This window comes from Schistocerca gregaria, chromosome 8, assembly GCF_023897955.1.
Source record: "Schistocerca gregaria isolate iqSchGreg1 chromosome 8, iqSchGreg1.2, whole genome shotgun sequence".
NCBI lineage: Eukaryota > Metazoa > Arthropoda > Insecta > Orthoptera > Acrididae > Schistocerca > Schistocerca gregaria.
Window position 1 is genome coordinate 247,864,686 of NC_064927.1, and position 21,646 is coordinate 247,886,331.

Here is a 21,646-nt window from a genome sequence, read left to right on the forward strand (position 1 = left end):
TTACAGTTTTTAGAGTGACATAGATGTGTTGTGCAAGGAAGATGGAAGTTGTGTGAAAGAGGCAGAAGATGTGCAAGAGAAACAGAACCGAAGAAGGAAGAGTGAAATGACTTACTATAATTCAAGGAGGAGTGCAATGAACAGGGAAAGTTCAAAGTGAAGAGCAATGCAAAGATAAAGCAGAGCCTTAGATTAGAATATCTGTAGCCCATAACGAAGAACATCAAAAGCAACACGACACATTTCGATAATAACATTATTGGAAAACTTCTGATGCTTGTCGTATCATTTCAATCTGTTTACCTAGGGCTAATACAATGAATACATGAAATCAGTGGTAGGGAAGGCGAATGGATGACAGATTTGTTGGATGCCTCTTCCGATATGCAATGCATCGATTAACGTGACAGCACACATGTGATACTTATTCTAAACTGCTGCTCACCGGTTTTGGTCCTTTGTCAGTGAATATGATATCAAATATCTCAAGACTACAAAGAAACACAGCTAGGACCACCAATTTTGTGGTATAAACGTTCGATGCCACACTTGTTAAGGGCTGCAATATCGATTGCATTCCGTAATAGATACAGCTGGACCCGCGAATCGCGACTAGCGCCGCTCCGCGGCTTGTGAGAAGTACCTAGCGAGCTCTTGTCCACTCTTGCTCGGGACGTCATCTAGGAGTGTAGCATAGCCTTCTGCTGATAGGAAGCAACCTCTAACAAGGCGCTTACTCAAGTATGACATACGTAATGTCTCTTTAGATTTGTTTGTAATTATATGTATGTAGCATATGAAGAAGCCTGTAACACAAGTACAAAATATATTATTTTTTACCAATGACTACTAATTATTTCAGTCATAGCAGATACAGACTATGCAGCCAGGTCCTTACCGACTTCACTGCCTAACCTGCAATGTATGTTTCTATTTAGCACTGGCCACCTATCATCATAACAACTGATGAAGAGAACCGTAACAAATATATTGGTGTAGCATGTATGAAAATGTAAAAGAAATGATCAGGGAACACACATGAGAGTTACTGGAAGAAGTGCAACACTGTTTTCCCGAAACCATATTGGGTAAATTTAGAGAACTGATATATCTGGTATCCTGTCTCGGAAATTGACATACGGCTGGGACAGCAGTGTGGTGACCACATGTCCCTCCGTATCCGCGTCCAATGACGCCTATGGGCTGAGGATGACACGGCGGTCGGTCGGTGCTGTTGGGCCTTCACGGCCTGTTTGGGAGGAGTTTAGTTTTTTTTTAGGTATTTCTGGTAGCTTGCTCATTCCACTGTGTATATCAAAATACTCAGAAAGTATCTCTAACAACCGCCGAAATTTTGTCGCTGGATTTTGGGTTCACCCTACACACTTGGTTCAAACCTGAGTGCTAATAGTACAGAATCTACAGTTATTTGAAAATGGGCATTTCTGAACAGTGGACCCGAAATTTAAGTTGGACTACATAGTTTGTGATCTGACCAATCTAACGAAATTTCCAGTTACAATGGGATGCCTGTACAACAGATACTAAAAATGAAAGCAGAGTCTTCTTACTGATGTCAAGCTACGGATCAGCTAGTTTTAAACCTCAGACATTAACATCCCGACTGCTACTGATGTACTTCGGTAATGCGTAGTATTATCGAATTGTTTCGCCTGGGAGGAAAAACTTACAAGGAAATCAAAAGTGAATGCTATTTCGTGAAAGGATGCATTGTTCTATGAGGACGTACAATGTTTGATTCAAATGAGCCAGAACGAGCCTTTTGGACGACAAGGCAGTGCAGGAGGAAGCGGTTGACAGGTTCACCGAGTCATGATGGATGGCCATCGATTAACTTCCACGGCAGGGGGGGCTGATGGCATCTCTTAAGTACGGGAAAACACCTGCGTGACGAACTGGGTACGGGAAAGCACAATGTAAATTGCGTGGCGTATTTGTTCAGCATTCATCCATGAAGAGCGGGAACAGTTGGATATTCTACAATAGTTTCTTGAGAATTAGAGAAATATCCGAGTCCTTTGTGTGCCTTCGAAGACAATCCAGGCAAAGTAGGCATCTACTTGTCGCTCTCTCTCTTCACCCCCCCCCCCCCCCCCCCTAATAAAAGTGCCTTTCTAGGCATGAATCTACGAGCGTTGCCTTTCCTCAACCTTATTCACACTGTTTTTTGCGAAAGTGCGTTTAAGATTAATTTAATGCAAAAGTAGTTGCGAATACGAATTTAAAATGTTTGCTTTCGTTGTGTCATTTCATAATTAACGTCTGCATCAGAGGAAAAGTTACAGTTAGAAAGCGAATTATTTCCACTTGGCAGACAACAAATATTCAAAGGCAGACTGGAGGTAAACATAGTAATTTCGCATATATGACTATTTTTGCATTAAATTTAATCTGACACGTTATTTTTGCTGAGACTGACAACAATCCTTGTCCACATGTATCCCGTTTAAATCGAAGCAAGATGAAAAACTGAAGAGGGCATAAAGTCGAAAACTTCTATGATGTTAGAAACTGAGTTAAGCTATATAAAAAATATATACTGCCAAGATATATTACATTTGTTTTAAATACTTTAACTCAAGACACACAGCGACGGCATACCCCAAGATAAAGGTGTTTCGTTAACAACCTATTTTCTAGCGTATAGCAGACTGACTTGATTACCGCAAATATGTAACCCAAAGTCTCAGGGAGTTTGAAAGTAGATAACTGAAATAACCAACGTCTGGGAAGAGTTGTTACAAATGGCACAGATCAAACATCGATGACGTGTCGTCAAGGGCAATTTCATCAACGAACCGTTTTGTACGCTTTCATATAAGGGATTACCTGTTATCCTATTCAGAGCTCTGACAAAAGCTCAATCCACGTGACCGTGAAAAATAACCGATTCTCGTTTAAAGCAATGTCGTTTTGGCCTAACGGGATCGCATCTGTGCAGTGGCTATTGTTTCCACACTGTAGCATGTCACACGCTCGTTCGGGTAGAGTAATCAAATTGACGAGCCAGTCATGTGCATGAACGAGATACACACGCGCTTGTTCGACGTTTTCCTACCTCACATTTTCATGAGTTGTTCTATTCCCTAGTATCATTATTAACGGACCTACAAAATAGTTCGAAAGAACCCATCCGACGGCTCTAATTTCACAAATCCAACAACCAGCTGAGGCGAACAAAAGTCTTAAGTCATGGCTGCGTTATAGACCTACACTTTATACGAACGATATGCCGGAACAACCGGGGGGGGGGGGGGGGGGGGGGAGGAAGCTCCGTTTTGGGGATAACAGCAGCTCCAATCTCGAGTTAATAGCTCGCAAACATTACCTAAGAAAAGTTACGACTGGATACCTAGTCTCTTCTTTAGAAAGTAACTATCAGTACCATCAAAACACAAGCAGTTATGTTTAAAAACAATCGGATATCTCAGGATGCTGTAATTACTACACAAGGAAGCAAACTATCGCGGAAGACCCATATCAAATATCTGGGCATTATCATCGACTCAAAACTCATATTCGAACACCAAACTGACCACATCTGCAACAAATTATATAGCCTCACTACGAATCTTCAAAGTTTTTCTTCCCCCTATAATCACTTATGGCTCTGAAATATTTTTCACAAATTAAAAGAATGCTGTGCAAATTGAAATTTCTGAAAAACGATTCTCACAACTTGGCGTCAACTGCTCATGTGTGAAGGCATCGGAAAGGTTGTAGAGCGCAACAAACGTTTAAATTTGAACGATGATTACGTAGAACAACAGTTAAATATATGCTGTAAAATAAGCTTTCTTTCATTATCTCGAGTAAAAATCTGATGGATAAACACACGCCCTTTACTTTTAGAACGACCCTCGCACGTGGTAGGAAGTCTACCAGGCAACGGAAGACTAAGGTCATTATGACGATAAGCAGGTTCTTCATTGTAACACGTCAGGACGTGTTCTATTTTTCATTTTTAAAAGAAAAGCTAACAACCGGTCAAACATGACTTATTCGATTTCCATCACATTTAGTAAGCCGAAGAGCTGCATTTAGTCGCGAACTACAAGTATACAATATTTGAAATACGCCCCCCCCCCTTCCCGGGTTGTAATACACAATTGACCCAAAGAGATTAAGTGATTATTTTTTTTAAAAGGGATTTGGAATGAAGGAAGTTTTGTTCAATAAAAAAGTTACCTGTCCTGCTGGCCGAGCGGTTCTAGGGGCTTCAGTCTGGAACCGCGCAACCGCTACGGTCGCAGGTTCGAACCTGCCTCGAGCATGGATCCGTGTGATGTCCTTAGGTTAGTTAGGTTTAAGTAGTTCTAAGTTCCAGGGAACTGATGACCTCAGATGTTAAGTCCCATAGTGCTCAGAGCCATTTGAACCAACCTGTCCTGTAGACAAGTATTATGCATATATAAACAAACTCTTTTTCTGAGGCAATGAAATGTGTCTCGCTGGACCAAATTCATTGCGTTAAAAGGGTAGTACTTCATTAAATTAATTTACTTTTGAAAAAAAAAAGTTTGTTTACTATGTTTTTGATGAAAGTCCATCCCTCTTATCCATGCCCGTACCAGGTCGTCGAATTGCCTAATGGCTACTGGTGCAATTACTCCCCTGCACTAGTCTCAGACCAACTTTATTTAAGTATTTACTATTTTAGTTCGGCGCCTAGCAGAGGTACACGTAAGACGCGGAAAATTCTGGGCAGTCGCTTGCGCCTAGGGGAGGCTTCGAAAGAAGTGCGTAAATCAATGGCCTACAAACAGAGACACGCCACGGGGAGCGAGGACATGCAACGCAGCACGGAGACACGCAACGCTTCGCTTTCAACAGGCAGCTGTCTTATCGATGCACACAATGTAGACAAGTCAATCAAAATTTCGTTTCTGGTGTTAAAGAACAAAAATAAAATGTGGCAGAACTGCTACTGACAAGGTACTACACCAGTTGCTGGTTGATGAAATGAAAGTTGTTTTTTTGGTACCTTGACCGAAGTCTGCGCTGCTAATTGTACGCGTGCTATCTGATTCTTAGTAGGGAATCCCCAAATGAAAAAAAGAATCAAATGCGACAAAATATTACAAGCACTGCTTTTAGGAAATGGCAAATCAGATTACAGCTACATTTTTGTTTTATAAATAGTTCTTTTTTTCTCATCCAGACATGTTTATAAATATTACTTTCTTGATACTGATAGATTGGATGGTTGATTTGGGGCAAGGGGCTAAACAGCGAGGCCATGGGTCTCATTGGATTAGGGAAGGATGGGGAAGGAAGTCGGGCGGGCTCTTTCAAAGCAACCATCCCAGCATTTACCTGCAGCGATTTAGGGAAATCACGGTAAACCTAAATCAGGATGGCCGGACGCGGGTTTGAAACATCGTCATCCCAAATGCGATTCCAGTATGCTAAACACTGCGCCCCACCTCTTTTGGTCTTGATGCTGAAGTTACTGTGATGGTTCAAATGGCTCTGAGCACTATGGGACTTAACTTCTGAGGTCATCAGTCCCCTAGAACTTAGAACTCATTAGCCGGCCGCGGTGGTCTCGCGGTTCTAGGCGCGCAGTCCGGAACCGTGCGACTGCTACGGGCCGGCCGCGGTGGTCTCGCGGTTCTAGGCGCGCAGTCCGGAACCGTGCGACTGCTACGGTCGCCGGTTCGAATCCTGCCTCGGTCATGGATGAGTGTGATGTCCTTAGGTTAGTTAGGTTTAAGTAGTTCTAAGCTCTAGGGGACTGATGACCTCAGTAGTTAAGTCCCACAGAGCTCAGAGCCATCTGAACCACTTTTTTTTTTTTTAATAATTAGGTTTTATCTTCGGCGAGATGTCAAACATAAATTTCCCTCTTTCTTCTCACTCTACAAAGCACTTTTACTTACGCGAGGGACGCATACAAAAACAAACAAACTACACTGCGAGGCCAAAATTCATGGGAAGGGTTGCCCCATTCGCATTTAATGGATGGCAGTGTGCACCCCAACACTGAGTCTAGAGGAGGCGTCTGGCACCACTGTTTAGCACTACGTTACAGCCACGTGCGTGGTGAACACTGCAGCACGTCGCGAGCTAACCGGCTTCGATCAAGGGCTGATAATAGGTGGAAGACGCGTGGCTCTTAGGATAGTGGAGATTACACAAGAAATCAGGTTTCGGACGTCAACAATGTCTAGGCGGATGTTCAGTATTCCGGAGACAATGTTTACAAATGTGTGGCCCGGCGAATGAGACGAAGTGCTTGGTATTGCTCCAAGTGAGTCTGCTGCATGGCAGGTTATGGCCTGCCAAATTGGCATTATTTTCGGGCTTCTTCAGGAGTCGCCTAGACAAGCAAGAGTGCTCACGCTCGCTCGCCGCCTGGGTAGTGAGCGCTCGCGGTAACTGAGGCGGTCAGACGCTAGTATGTAGCGCAAGGGAAGCAAACTGTGCGCTGTCTTCAGAGAAATGACCGTAGGTAACTTTCCGAGGTTGTAGTATGGACCGGAAGAAGAAAAAAGGCCAATAAACACTGGATCTAAAATGCCTTTGTTCATCTTCACTACTGTCAAACACATCGCCTCTACTGCTTGCATTTATGATGAGTCTCTCGTCCAGAAGTCGCAAGCGACAGGAAAAAATGCATTTGGCTGCGGTGCATAAGAAGTGTAGAGGAATAATTCGTAAAATTACAGGCCAATATCTTGAAAATAGGTTTCCTGCAGACTTCCTGAGCATATTCTAAGCTCGAATATAATAAATTTCTTAGACACCGAAAAGCTCGTATCAAATGAACACAGACTTAGAAAGCATCGCTCGTGCTAAATTCAGCTCGCCCTTCCCGCGCACCACGTCCTCCGAACCACTGATGGCGGGCAACAGGCAGATTCCATATTAAATTTGGGTAGCTCAACTGGTAAAGCACTTGCCCACGAAAGGCAAGTTCGAGTCTCGTTCCGGCACACAATTTTAATCTGCCAAGAAGTTTCATATCAGCGTACACTCCGCTGCAGAGTGAAAATCTCATCCTGAAAAGATTCCATATTCCTAAATTTTCATGCTACATAATACTAGGCCTCATAATGTGTAGATTATGATGGCATTTGAAATTTTTAATTTCAGTTAATAGCTACGCGAAACACTGAATATCAAATTTTTGCTGGCCCTGCACTGTAATTGCTACCGCATCCTGGGATAGCTTTTTAGAAATATAGACAACATGGTATCGATACCAACGTACACTGCCTGAACCGAACACCAACTGAGTAAAGAGAATCGTTTTAACACTGCAACACGCGTGGATCGATATCTCTCCAGACTGATTCTAACATCCACGGCGTCTTATTTCTCTTTTGAGGGGTCTTGGAGCAGCGACTAGTTATTAACACCACATGCAGTGAATTTCGACGACTTTCGGCCATGGCCACTACTGCATATGGAAGTGTTTTTGCAAAGATTTTAGCTCGCCACTAGAAATGTACATTCCACACACTAAATGGCGATTCGTTGACAATCTTTCTGCAGCTTCATCCAGAATGGCCTCACAGAGCCTATTTTCATTCCTTTTCTCTGTATCATCCGATTCCTCATTCGCTTGAGTTCTCTTTTCGCTTTCCTTGAGAGGATTGACACTTAAGAACTTTCTGCTAGACGCGGCCATGAGACTGTGGACTATCTTTGGACCCAAGAGGTCTTTACGTTTCTTTGGTGCGTGAAGTGTTGCTCATACACAATAACATCAAAAGCATCCGGACACCTATTACTGGAAAGTAACACAGGGGTCTCCAGACTTCACCTTCATGAACTGAACTCTGTTGGACACAGTTTCGATGAGGTGTCTGAGTGGCAGTCCACTCTTCGACAATAGCCAAAAGCAGCGAAGGCATATTTGACGATGCAGTCTGGAGCGATATCGACATTTTAACTAAGACGTCCCATTTGGTTGAGGTCAGGACAGAATTTCAGGAATGCCACCAAACCACCCACGGACGCTGCTTTGTGACAGCGTGCACTGTCACACTGCTACACACCATCAGCATCTCCGAACTGCTCCTCTGTTGTACGCAGCACACAATGCCATAAAATGTGTCCTTATCCTTTCGCATTTAGCATTTTTTGAAGCGCAATAAGGGGGCACACGTCAAACCCAAAGAACACCCCCATACCGTAACACCACTTCCTCAGTACTACACTGTTGGAACTGCGCGTAAGGCAAGCTCCGTTTTCCAGGCATTCACCAAACCCAAAACTTTCCATCGGATTGCCACAGGGTATAGACGTTAGCCATCTCTCAGAATCACTCGTTTCCGCTTATCCACTGTCCAATGTAGTCGCTCTTTACCATACTTCGAGTCGCTACACAAATGCGCTGCTTATGAGGAGCCGTTCGACAACATTACTTTTAGCTCTCCATGCAAAGTCACTGCGCTAGATGGACAACCGGTAGCACTCTGGAACTCAAAGAGGGATTACATCCACTGATTTAATTCGACTTTCTACAACCATCCTGTAGACTTAGAGAAAGCTTTGGACAATATTGACCGGAATACTCTCTTTCAAATTCTAAAGGTGGCTGGGGTAAAATACAGGGAGCGAAAGGCTGTTTACAATTTGTACAGAAACCAGATGGCAGTTATAGGAGTCGAGGGACATGAAAGGGAAGCAGTGATTGGGTAGGGAGTGAGACAGGGTTGTAGCCTCTCCCCTATGTTATTCAATCTGTATATTGAGGAAGCAGTAAGGGAAACAAAAGAAAAATTCGGAGTAGGTATTAAAATCCATGGAGAAGAAATAAAAAGTTTGAGGTTCGCCGATGACATTGTAATTCTGTCAGAGGCAGCAAAGGACTTGGAAGAGCAGTTGAACGGAATGGACAGTGTCTTGAAGAGAGGATATAAGATGAACATCAACACAAGCAAAACGAGGATAAGTCGGGCGATTCTGAGGGAATTAGATTAGGAAATGAGACACTTAAAGTAGTAAAGGAGTTTGGCTATTTGGGGAGCAAAATAACTGATGATGGTCGAAGCAGAGAGGATATAAAATGGAGACTGGCAATGGCAAGGTTCAAAAATGGTTCAAATGGCTCTGAGCACTATTGGACTTAACATCTGAGGTCATAAGTCCTCTAGAACTTAGAACTACTTAAACCTAACTAACCTAATGATATCACACACATCCATGGCCGAGGCAAGATTCGAACCTGCGACCGTAGCGGTCACGCGGTTCTGGACTGTAGTGCCTAGAACCGCACGGCCACACCGGCCGGCGGCAATGGTAAGGAAAGCGTTTCTGAAGAAGAGTAATTTGTTAACATCGAGTATAGATTTAAGTTTCAGGAAGTCGTTTCTGAAAGTATTTGTATGGAGTGTGGCCATGTATGGAAGTTACACATGGACGATAAATAGTTTGGACAAGAAGAGAACAGAAGCTTTTGAAATGTGGTGCTACAGAAGAATGCTGAAGATTAGATGGGTAAATCACATAACTAATGAGGAGGTATTGAATAGAATTGGGGAGAAGAGGAGTTTGTGGCACAACTTGACTAGAAGAAGGGACCGGTTGGTAGGACATGTTCTAAGGCATCAAGGGATCACAAATTTACCATTGGAGGGCAACGTGAAGGGTAAAAATCGTAGAGGGAGACCAAGAGAGGAATACACAAAGCAGATTCAAAAGGATGTAGGTTGCAGTAAGTACTGGGAAATGAAGAAGCTTGCACATGATAGAGTAGCATGGAGAGCTGCATCAAATCAGTCTCAGGACTGAAGACCACAACAACAACAACACAACCACCATCCTCCGCAATGACTGACGGTCCCTGTTCGTCAGTACATGAGTTCAGCCTGGTCTTGGTATGGCCGTGGTTGTTCCTTAGCGTTCGCACTTCCCGATCACATCAACATCATTAGACTTGGTCAGCTTTAGAAGGGTTCAAATGTCCCTCATGGATTTGTTGCTCAGGTGACATCCACATTCGGTATCTCTGAGCTCTCCTGACCGAGCCATTTCGCTCATGCAGCTTCTCTACTGACAACACAATACTATGTGTCTCCTTTCCAACGGCGGGTATGTCCGCCCCCGGTAGCTGAGTGGTCAGCGCGACAGAATGTCTATCCTACGGGCCCGGGTTGGATTTCCGGCTGGGTCGGAGATTTTCTCCGCTCAGGGACTAGGTGCTTTGTTGTCGTAATCATCATCATTTCATCTCTATCGACGCGCAAGTCGCCGAAGTTGCGTCAAATCTAAAGATCTGCACCCGCCGAACGGTCTACCCGACGGGAGTCCCTAGGCACACGACATTTATTGGCGGGTGTGGCTCTTGTGACACCTAGTGGTAAATTCCGCAAGACATAGTGGTGTCAGGATCAGACAGTCTATTTAGGGCTTTTGAGAAGACACGAACCTCGCTACTTTGGTTCGGTATCCGTCATAAGAAACACTACAAGACAACTAGATTTGCAAATTACAACCTGGCAAGAGTGCAAGAGTGTTACGGGATCTAAGCGACCTCGATCGTAAGCCTTGTTACACGGCCGTGTGATGGATTGTGGCATCAAACATTAAGGTGCGCAGCGACACAAATCAATATAAGGGCGGTCGCAGGCGGTACTGAAATACGCATCAGTCCGGCGTCGCCTGATCGCCACTCTTGCCGGCCAACTGCACGCACTGCGGCGGTTCCTGGATTATAACAGATGGCAATGAAACCAGCAGGCAGATGCGCTGAGGGGTGCTGCTGTCTGAAACACCATCCCTAGTTCCCTCAAGGTGTGCTGTCGACAGCACGTTAGCGAGAAATTAGCCGTTGGGAAGAATTCGTAATACGTATGAGCTGCTACAGAGAGAAGGTGCTTAAGGTGTATAAAGCAGGATAAGCAGCAATCTGTCGGCAGAGTATAACACTGATGCAAGTGCAAGTGTTTCGAAGCACACTGTCCAGCACACACTGCTGAAGACGGGGCTCCCCGGCAACATGCCGTCACGTGTTCCTGTGATGGACCCAACGACATCGCCTAGGACGACAACACTGTGCACGGGATCATCAGACTGGCTAGTGGGTCAACAGAACGTGTCGCCTGGTCGGATTAATGGTGCTCTTTGGCACACGAGGCCGACAGTCGTGTCCGGATACGCTGTCATCCACGCCAGCCGCTGCTCGATAGATGCAACGCGCCACGGGTGCAGGTCGCTTGTGGAAGTATTACGAGCATCAACATACGTACTCTGCAAGCCACACAGGGTGCATGCAGGACGGCACTCTGTAGCACTATTAGCCACTCCCTTTCCTGTTCACGTGGCAAATGGAACCAGGGAAAAACAAATGTCTCTATACGCTTCTACATGAGCCATGATTTCTCTTTTTTGAACAGTTCTCGGGTACCCGACCACAATATTTCGGCAGACGTACACGCTGCCGTCTTCGGGTGGTTTCTGACGAGTACTGTGCTGTTCCTCTCGGCGCCCTATATATACTAGCCGATGCCCCCTCCACCGTGCCTCTCCTGGTGAGTTTGGTGCGGCCGGCGCGTGGTGGGGGAAGCGGCGCCTGGGTCTGAACTGGGGTCTGCAGTCTCCCTGCTGCCGCCGTCGGGGGGCGGCCTCGATCTCTGGGACCTCATCTTTCTGTCCAGGCTGAGCGCAGGGTTCCAAGCCTGACTACGTTGAAGGCCGCTGTCTTTATTAATTAGATAGTCCTGTAGTCGGATTTCGATGGCCTCTTTACTAACGCAGTCCCAGAAGTAGGATGACTGACAGAGTATTTTTGTTTTCTCATAGTCCATAGTATGGCCAGTCTTTATACAATGGTCAGCCACGGCTGATTTAGTGGCCTGGCGTAGTTCCGTATGGCGCTTGTGTTCGCGGCACCTCTCTCCTATAGTGCGGACTATCTCCCCAATGTATGATTTTCCGCACTGAGAGGGAATTTGATAAACGCCTTTTTTCTCTCTTATCTCGTATTCGATGTCCTTACCCGAGATGTTTATTGGTGTCAGGGCGACCGTTCTGCTTTCTGCCGAAAATGCTAGTTCTCTAAAATTTTTACTATTTGCTGCCGCCGCCCACTCAGATTGGTAGAACGTTCCTATAGCTGTTTATAGAGTTGGCGAAAATGTTGAAAAATACGAGTAGTGCCATGTGTCTGTGTCACTTGGAACTGATATGTTGTGCTATCTAGCCACAAAGCATGTGCAAGCACAGCAGCACCTCGTCTAGCCCTCTGACAAAGGGCGAGTGACCAAATGAAATTTAATTAATATAAGCTTACGTCTATGGTCACAAACTTTTTAACAGATTACCGGTTTCGGTCGATAATGACCATTATGAGATCTGCAGCAAAATATGGGAAAAAACATAAATATACTCGCAGATTGTCTACAGCTTAAAAACAATACATAGACCACAATGAAAAGTACTACTGACAAATATATGCATTTGTGCGCTATTAAGTATGAAGAGGCATACCTGTTTTATAAAAACAATTTCCTTATGTACTGCGGCCATAGTGGCATCGTCAAATGTTAAATGCAGAATCAGCATTAGCATCGTCAAATACATATAAATAACATCGCATGCACGAGTCATGTTGTCAGTAGCACTACTGTTCAAAACAAGCTGCCGTACAGGAGCCACGAGCTGTTTGTGTTGTTTGTTCACCAGATGTCGCTAATGTCGGAATACACTAGTTTTCAATAATTAATTACACAGCGAAAATAAAGGGAGATACAATAGTTGATGTTTGTAATGAGCTTATAACGTATATAAGGCATTATAGTAATAAATAGCAATAACAAAACACGACAAAAGTAAGATTGTTAAAAGAGGAAGAGTTAAGAATCAGTAGTTGACATATGCTCTAGTGCCAATATTCTGAATAATGACATAAATAATAAACAACTTTGATAGTGCACCGGATAATTTAAAACAACCATAAAACAAATCGCTAAAGAAGCCACAATGAAATAAAACAGTGCTACATATTATTGAAAACTAGTGTATTCCGACATTAGCGACATCTGACGAACTTACAACACAAACAGCTCGTGGCTCCTGTACGGCAGCTTGTTTTGAACAGTGGTGCTACTGACAACATGACTCGTGCATGTGGTGTTATTTACATGTATTTGACGATGCTAGTACTGATTCTGCATTTAACATTTGACGATGCCACTATGGCCGCAGTACATTAGGATCTTGTTTTTATAAAACAGGTATGCCTCTTCATACTTAATAGCGCACAAATGCATATATATTTGTCTGTAGTACTTTTCATTATGGTCTGTGTATTGTTTTTAAGCTGTGGACAATCTGCGAGTATATTTATGTTTTTTCGCATGTTTTGCTGCAGATCTGTTGATAGTCATTATCGACCGAAACCGGTAATCTGTTAACAAAAAGTTTGTGACCATAGACATAAATTAAAGGAAACTTATTTAATTAATACCTTTGATTACAGACGAGTTGATTGATATAGATCACGGGCGAATCGGCCCTGAAGTTTGAAAGTCAGTTTAATTAAATGCCAATTAAATCAGATCAAATGAATTTCCCCCAGCAATTACGGACTTCCTCATCACTGAACTTCCAGTTGGTGAAAGGATTATAATTTTCTGGCGCCTGGTTCAATTAGTACACTTGCCGTACTCCTGGAATGCCAAAGTAGACGTTAGTTTGAATTTCAGTCGTCCTGCGCCAGCGGCGGAGAGACACCTCCCACTCGCCGTTTTCGTAGAAGACCCCCTATTCCAGCTCCCATTCTGTGGACCGCAGGCCTGCCTTCGCGGGGCGGAACCAACTCTCAAGAGGCGCACCTGTTACTGGTCATAGGACTCTCTTCTTGCCGGCGGAGGAATACAGTGCGTTGGGTCTTCGAACACGGAAAGACGTGACGTCATCGACGGCGCCACTGAAGTCGGTTCTTAGTTAGAGCAGGTTTATGACCATCGTCAGCTAGTGAGTTAACGCCATTATGGACAAGTGTGAATATATCTTGCATTGGTAGAGGCCACCGATCGCGCGACTCGCTACATTACGGTCAGTAACAAGTTTCCTCGTCCTAATCTGTAATAATTTCGACGCAAATCAATAGACTGTGAACGCATCATGCGTTCTCGCTTCCCACGCCCAGGTTCCCGGGTTCGATTCCCGGCGGGGTCGGGGATTTTCTCCGCCTCGTGATGACTGGGTGTTGTGTACTGTCCTTATGTTAGTTAGGTTTAAGTAATTCTAGGGGACTGATGACCACAGATGTTAAGTCCCATAGTACTCAGAGCCATTTGAACCAACGCATCATGTTTCTGAAATAGCAGTCTAAACCGCCCCTCCCTGGGACGGGATACTCAACTGTCATTACTATTAGTATTTAAAGTGTCTCTCCTAATTCTGAGGTTACACCATTTATCACAATGTCCGTATTTTCTCTCCTGTTTAACTGTTCTTGAATTTTGATCTGCAGCAATACAAGTCCTCACCAGCTTCTTAGCTTAATTTGTGATGTGTAACCGTTATTCGCTTGTAACAGAATACCTCTTATTTAATGTGTGATTCATATGCCAACACTTTACCAGATCTGTCTGTTTTTCCTTGGTCTATGGCTTCCCCCTGTTGTGGTTTTTTATCATCAATTCGAATGCTAAAACCACACATAGACCTTGAAACTGACGCCGGCTGCGGTCGGGACAACAGTAGGTGAGATTCAACATCGCTAGCTCACTTAGGCGAATTAGCCAAACTGACGACCAATTTCAATATTGCTATCGTCCTCCCCCCCCCCCCCTTTCCATGAACCATGGACCTTGCCGTTGGTGGTGCGGCTCGAGTGCCTCAGCGATACAGATAGCCGTACCGTAGGAGCAACCACAACGGAGGGGTATCTGTTGAGAGGCCAGACAACCGTGTGGTTCCTGAAGAGGGGCAGCAGCCTTTTCAGTAGTTGCAGGAACAACAGTCTCGATGATTGACCGATCTAGCCTTGTATCACTAACCAAAACGGCTGTGCTGGTACTGCGAACGGCTGAAAGCAAGGGAAAACTACAGCCGTAATTTTTCCTGAGGGCATGCAGCTTTACTGATGGCGTCCTCTTGGGTAAAATATTCCGGAGGTATAATAGTCCCCCATTCGAATCTCCGGGCGGGGACTGCTCAGGACGACGTTGTTATCAGGAGGAAGTGACATTATAATTCTGTCAGAGACAGCAAAGGACTTGGAAGAGCAGTTGAACGGAATGGACAGTGTCTTGAAAGGAGGATATAAGATGAACACCAACAAAAGGAAAACGAGGATAACGGAATGTAGTCGAATTAAATCGGGTGATGCTGAGTGGATTAGATTAGGAAATGAGACGCTTACAGTAGTAAATGAGGTTAGCTATTTGGGGAGCAAAATAACTGATGATGGTCGAAGGAGAGAGGATATAAAATGTAGACTGGCAATGGGAAGCAAAGCGTTTCTGAAGAAGAGAAATTTGTTAACATCGAGTATAGATTTAAGTGTCAGGAAGTCATTTCTGAAAGTATTTGTATGGAGTGTAGCCATGTATGGAAGTGAAACATGGGCGATAAATAGTTTAGACAAGAAGAGAATAGAAGCTTTCGAAATGTGGTGCTACATAGAATGCTGAAGATTAGATGGGTAGATCACATAACTAATGAGGAGGTATTGGCCAGAATTGGAGAGAAGTTTGTGGCACAACTTGACTAGAAGAAGGGATCGGTTGGTAGGACATATTCTGAGGCATCAAGGAATCGCCAATTTGGTACTGGAGGGCAGCGTGGAGAGTAAAAATCATAGAGGGAGAAATAAATGGTTCTGAGCACTATGGGACTTAACATCTGTAGTCGTCAGTCCCCTACAACGTAGAACTACTTAAACCTAACCTAACCTAAGAACATCGCACACATCCATGCCCGAGGCAGGATTCGAACCTGCGACCGTAGCAGTCACGCGGTTCCAGACTGAAGCGCGTAGAACCGCACGGCCACACCGGCCGGCATAGAGGGAGACCAAGAGATGAATACACTAAGCAGATTCAGAAGGATGTAGGTACAGGGAAATGAAGCAGCTTGCACAGGATAGAGTAGCATGGAGAGCTGCATCAAACCAGTCTCTGGACTGAAGACAACAACAACAACAACAACATTCTTTCAATTAATGTCATCATCTCGCGTCATCTCAAGAAGCATCAGCCAGTAAGTGTGCTGCAGCTTTCCATAAAAGTTACTTTGTCTAACTGGCTTTCCGAGGTCTCCTTGGCATGCCGGCACTGACCTGGGTTCAGCTCGAGGAAGAAGGGCAGGCGGTCGTAGCCCTCCTCGTAGCGGTAGTCGCTGAGCTCGCTGCCCTTGTTCCACTTCTGCAGCGGCTTCTTCTTGCGCTTGCGGGGGTGGTAGTCCGCAGGCCGCCGGCGCACGTGGAACATGATGGAGCCTGCAACACCACAGACAACGTCGTCACAATCAAAAACACCAGCTTCCTTAAAACACACACACACACACACACACACACACACAAATGTTTTTCTTGAGAATGCAGTATATGATACCCGCATTGTACCGAACGCTAGAAAACTTGAATGGGAGCGGCCGGATACATTGAATGGTGAGGGTAGACGGACGAGATACTTGGTATGTTTCGGCGATTGTTCGCTTTTTTTTACGGCTGTTGAAGCTGAACTAGGGGCCATACCCTGCGACAAGCGAAAAAGAGTGAAATACTGGGACTAGTTTTGTCTGCTTTATGGACTACCTTTTATCAGAAAATTGCAGTGTATTATAATCTAATAAAGGTTTGTAGCTCAATGCAACTTATGACGGATTTCAATTATAAGACAAGTTGCGGACCTATTTTTCACCTGCAACGTGCTGCAACTCCGTATTATAATCTGTCTATAATGGTGTCAAGCAACGTACGGTATCAGTGTGAATTATCATCTTATCTTTCAATAGGCATGTTCAAACGCTTAGCGCAATGCACCAATGACTAAATCACCAACGTGTGTTAAACATCTGCATATGTGCTTGGGATGAAATACAAAAGGATGGCAGAATTGTTGGCTGGAGACAGCTTAAATTAGCGGGAAAGAAGACTCGCATCATGGTGCATTGAAGCAACTCAGAAAGAAAGTTTCCTTAGAAGCTGACAAAAAAAAAGACAAAATGACGAAGGAAAAGTGTGCATGCGGTATTGGTGCATGTCTACCGAAAAGAAACTGCTGCTGACGTGCCAATTCTGTGTCGACCGCCAGTCACTGCAACGAAGTCAAGTCATTGTATATAAGATTGGGACTGTTAGATTAAGCAATGCGTGGCCAAAGACGACTCGAACTTCGACTCTCTACCGTTCGCGGGTAATGCTCTTAAAAACTAAGCTACTTAGCTACGTCTCCTAGCTTGTCCTAAGCTTCGATTCTGCCAATAATATGTCGCTCCCGCCCCAAACTTCGAACCTCATAAAGCGCTCTCCTGCAAACCTTGGTGTATCAGACCTCTAAAAAAAAAAATTTTGACATCGGTAAGAATACACTAGCTCCATTTTACGCAACGGCAGCATCAAAACTATGAAGGACGGTAGTGAGTCGTATCAATATGCTTCAGTAGGTAAGAGCACTGGTCGTAAAAAGCTAGGATTCCTAGTTGGACACGTTCTACAACAGTTCCATAGTGACAGCGTCGTTATTTGTCTGAGACTGACACCAAAGCAATTGTGGATTACCGAACGTAATACTGATGACAGCATTTACAAAGATTTGGCTAAGTGTAAAACTTCATTTCAATTTGTGTCCGACGAGGGTCGATAAACTACAGAGCAGCAAGACACATTCAGACGGTCGGTCAAAGACGTGGTACTTCAGTGCCTTCACTGGTTCAAAAACAAGTCTTCGCCGGCAACTGGCATGTGCTTTGTCACCTAGAGTAGGCATCTCCTGCGACGAATTGATACGTCTTTGTGATCAAGGAAAGCACTTTCTTTGCATCTTCTATATCCTCCGTTTTACGATACAATTCACCTAACTCTTTCGACGCATATCGTATGGTGTAAGTAAACTCGTCTGCTATTGTAATTATCATTCCAACGCGCTGTACTAATACTGGTGTCTGCTGTCTGGAGCACTAGTGGCAGAGTTGGCCGGTTCTGGGGGACAACGAGAGGCACCTGAAGCGGAATCGAGTTTGGCGCCAGCTGCTCTCTGCGAGGGGGGCAGCGTGATTGCTAATTACGCGAGGGTCGTGCTCGGCACTCCAACTCCGCAGGCATCCGTCAGAGACGGGCTACTTGCCGGAGCAGCCGCAGCCCAGTTTAGAGGACAACCAGAGCCGGCTAGGCAGCTCACGAAGCAACTCGCCTCCCCAGTTCTGCAGACACCTGTAGACCGTGCCTGGCATCACAACCTGGGTTGCAATAAAATCACAAAGTGTGTTCTGCATTCGTTCTAGTCACGTTCAGACGAGCGCAGCCAGTATGGCATTCGTCAATTTACATTTACAAACGGAGGAACAATCTTTTTTTCTGCAACAGCAGCTAATTCGAATCTGAAAATGGCATGTCACAGGCGCAGACACATTTTTCTTTAAATGATTACTGTAGCTGTCACTGAGCTGATTATTTATTCTAGTCAAACAGCAAGGTAATAATGCGACGTACAAAAACTAATCCAAAGAGATCCACTGTTTGTCTCGAAATATACACGCCAGTCCCATAAATTTCGAGACTGGATTAACAAAAAAGAAACGAAAGTCCAGACGGTATGTTTGATACTACGTCTCCCTCATTTGACTACAACCCACAGATCGTTCACACAACCACGTGGAACCGCCAGAAAAGTCGTTCGCTTAAGCGTTTAACTACGTGTGAATTTCTATGGTTTGTAGTTTTGTGGAGGTTCGTATAATACCAAGTCTCGCCACCCGTGGCAATTTTTTCCAGGAAAGAATTGTCACATTTCGCATTTCAATCAAGTCGCAGCATTTACACATCGTTGTTTTTGTTCGGGACAAACTTTGCACAAACTTTTCTCCTTTTCAGAACATTCCGGACAATTTACTGAACACTTCATTTAGATTTGAAACACGACGCTGACACACTACAATCGCACGTCCACTGACTTAACACTGCCTGCTCGCAACCGATTGGCCGAATGCCCGGCTATTGTTTACACTGCTTAGTTTACGCTGCCATCGAAGTTACTTCGCTGACGTTGCTTTATAAGCCAGCAATAAAATCATTCTCGAACTTTTTGGAAGGGCGGTGTATGACTTCTACCACGTCATCAACGGACAGAGGTAAAACTTGACGTATCCTAAAGGTTTTCATATTCACAATGAAACTATATATTACCGGGGTTTGTGTGTTCTCAATAGGTTTCACGATGCTCCTTAGAGGCTGAAAACTGTAATGACCATCGGAGTCATCTCTCAACGGGGAATGGAGTAAATAATTTACTTTATTGACAACTTCACAATTTGATTTAAAAAGGGAATGACGGTTAAAATTGTGGTCTTCAGGTAGCGCACGGAGTAGTAATAACAAGCCCACTATTACCACCACCACCACCATTATCAACAAGAAGGACAAATCATGTTTGTTATCCCCGTAAATATATTGGTAAAACCACCCATTTTTGTATATTGGTACTTCACCAAAGTCTTAAAACCTGCCGCGAGGTCTTGGGCGCCGTGTCATGGTACGTGCGGCTCCCCCTGTCGGAGGTTCGAGTCCTCCCTCGGGCATGTGTGTGTGTGTGTGTGTGTGTGTGTGTGTGTGTGTGTGTGTGTGTGTGTGTGTGTGTGTGTGTGTGTGTGTGTGTGTGTGTTATCCATAGTGTAAGTTAGATTAAGTAGTATCTTTCATGTTACGTCCGCAGCTCATGGTCTGGTGGTTAGCGTCATGTGGAGTACCGGGTTCGAGTCCCGGCTTGGTCGGAAATTTTCTTCGCTCAGGCAGTGTGTGTGTGTGTGTGTGTGTGTGTGTGTTTTGTCCTCATTATTTCATCCCCTCTTCATTATAAAGATGTGGAAGTCGCCGAAGTAATGTCAACTAGAAAGACTTGCACGAGGCTGCCGAACGACCCCAGACGGGGTTGATTATTTCACTTCATTCTTGTGAAACACAATTGTCTATTTATTCGCATAAAGTAATTAGTGCTATCGAGAACTCAGCCCATATTTCTAGATTTCCAGAAGGCTTCGTACATCATTCCTCAAAAGCAGCTTTCACTCAAGTTGCGTGCCCACAGCGTATCGCATCAGCTGTGTGACTGGATTCGTGATTTCCAATGACAAGAGATGATAAAAAAGTTTCCATTCGTAGGCCATACAGTCCAGAATACGAAATCACCGTGAGCACTGAGGCAGTCCCCGCACCGCCACTAGGTCGTGCTGTGTAAAGAAGTCCATAACTGCCTGCTGCATATCCTCGTCCGACGCAAATCGTCGACCCTTGAAGGCCTCTTAATGAAAAGAAGGCGTCATAATCGCACGGGGACAGATCAATTCTATCGGGCCACTGCTCGAGTGTCTCCCACTTTAGTTGACCTAACTTGTGCGTGACGGCATTTGCGTCATGGGGACGTGCATTATCATGAGGCAACAGCAACCCTTGTCCCACGGAACTTGGCGCACCATTTCACAACTGTGGTTTTCGACAGATATGTTGCCCCCCACACAGCCTTTGTTCCCTGATGGATGTCTACAGATGCCTTCGACAGCCAGGAAAAGGATATCAGCACGATGGTCCTATACAGACGCATTTGGTAATAACGTCATCATAGTTCACATTTCCGCTTCTACCGCACGACGTCGGAAATACACAAATGCCACACTAATCCCTTGCTTATATGTCGGTGCTTATATACCCGTATCAGAGTCGCGCTACGCTGCAGCAACACCATCAAACGGAAACTTTTTGATCGACCTTACAGAAATGTAGCAGTTCGTAGTAATGGACGGAAAGTGGTCTAGTGAAACCTAAGTTACATCAGGTGTTTCCAATGAAGTGTTACGGGCCCTCTCCTATTATTGATCTATATGAACGATTCAGGTGACAATCTGAGTAGCCCTCTGGTATAACTTAAACGAACAGGGTTCTTTCACAAAGGAACAATGCTAATAATGATGATCATTATGAAACATACGTGGTGAGGAATAATCAAGACACAATGAAGATTTACGACGAAATAATCATTTATTTACACGTATAGTAATATAGTCATACCGGATTACACCTACTCTGAAAAATGTACACCGTATCTTCGACGTAAGTGTTACCGAAACGATAAATAAATCTGAATTTCATCACGTTTCCTACACACCTCGCCATCTATGTACCAAAATTATTATTATTATTATTTCTTTCCGAAGAAACATGATTTGCTATAGCTATAGCAGTGTTTAATATGACGAGATTCGAAGATGGTATGTGCGGACTTCTAGTCAGCCGCCTTAGCCGACTGCGCTTAAACACGGCCGCTCTACGGCTGACGCTCCCGTACGGCATCCAATAGGCTCGTAAAAGTTGGAACTCGATTGATCCAAAACGTTTGACAGACACATTGTACTACAGCAGAATTCGTTACTTCTACACAGGTACTACATTTGTGCCAAAGGTGAGTAAAATTGGTGAGGCGTTGGATGCACGCTTCCCTTGTATGAAGCG

General features: G+C 44.5%; 1 protein-coding gene across 15 annotated transcripts in view; it reads right to left on the reverse strand.

Moving 5' to 3' along the window:
- The window catches only part of LOC126284122 (afadin), a 995,168-nt gene that overhangs the window by 136,539 nt on the left and 836,983 nt on the right, over positions 1-21,646 (reverse strand). For all 15 annotated transcript variants that reach the window (XM_049982823.1, XM_049982822.1, XM_049982819.1 and 12 more), the window contains one exon: positions 16,265-16,423. In XM_049982823.1, the coding sequence (XP_049838780.1) occupies positions 16,265-16,423 (159 nt within the window). The remainder of the gene's footprint in view (positions 1-16,264; positions 16,424-21,646) is intronic.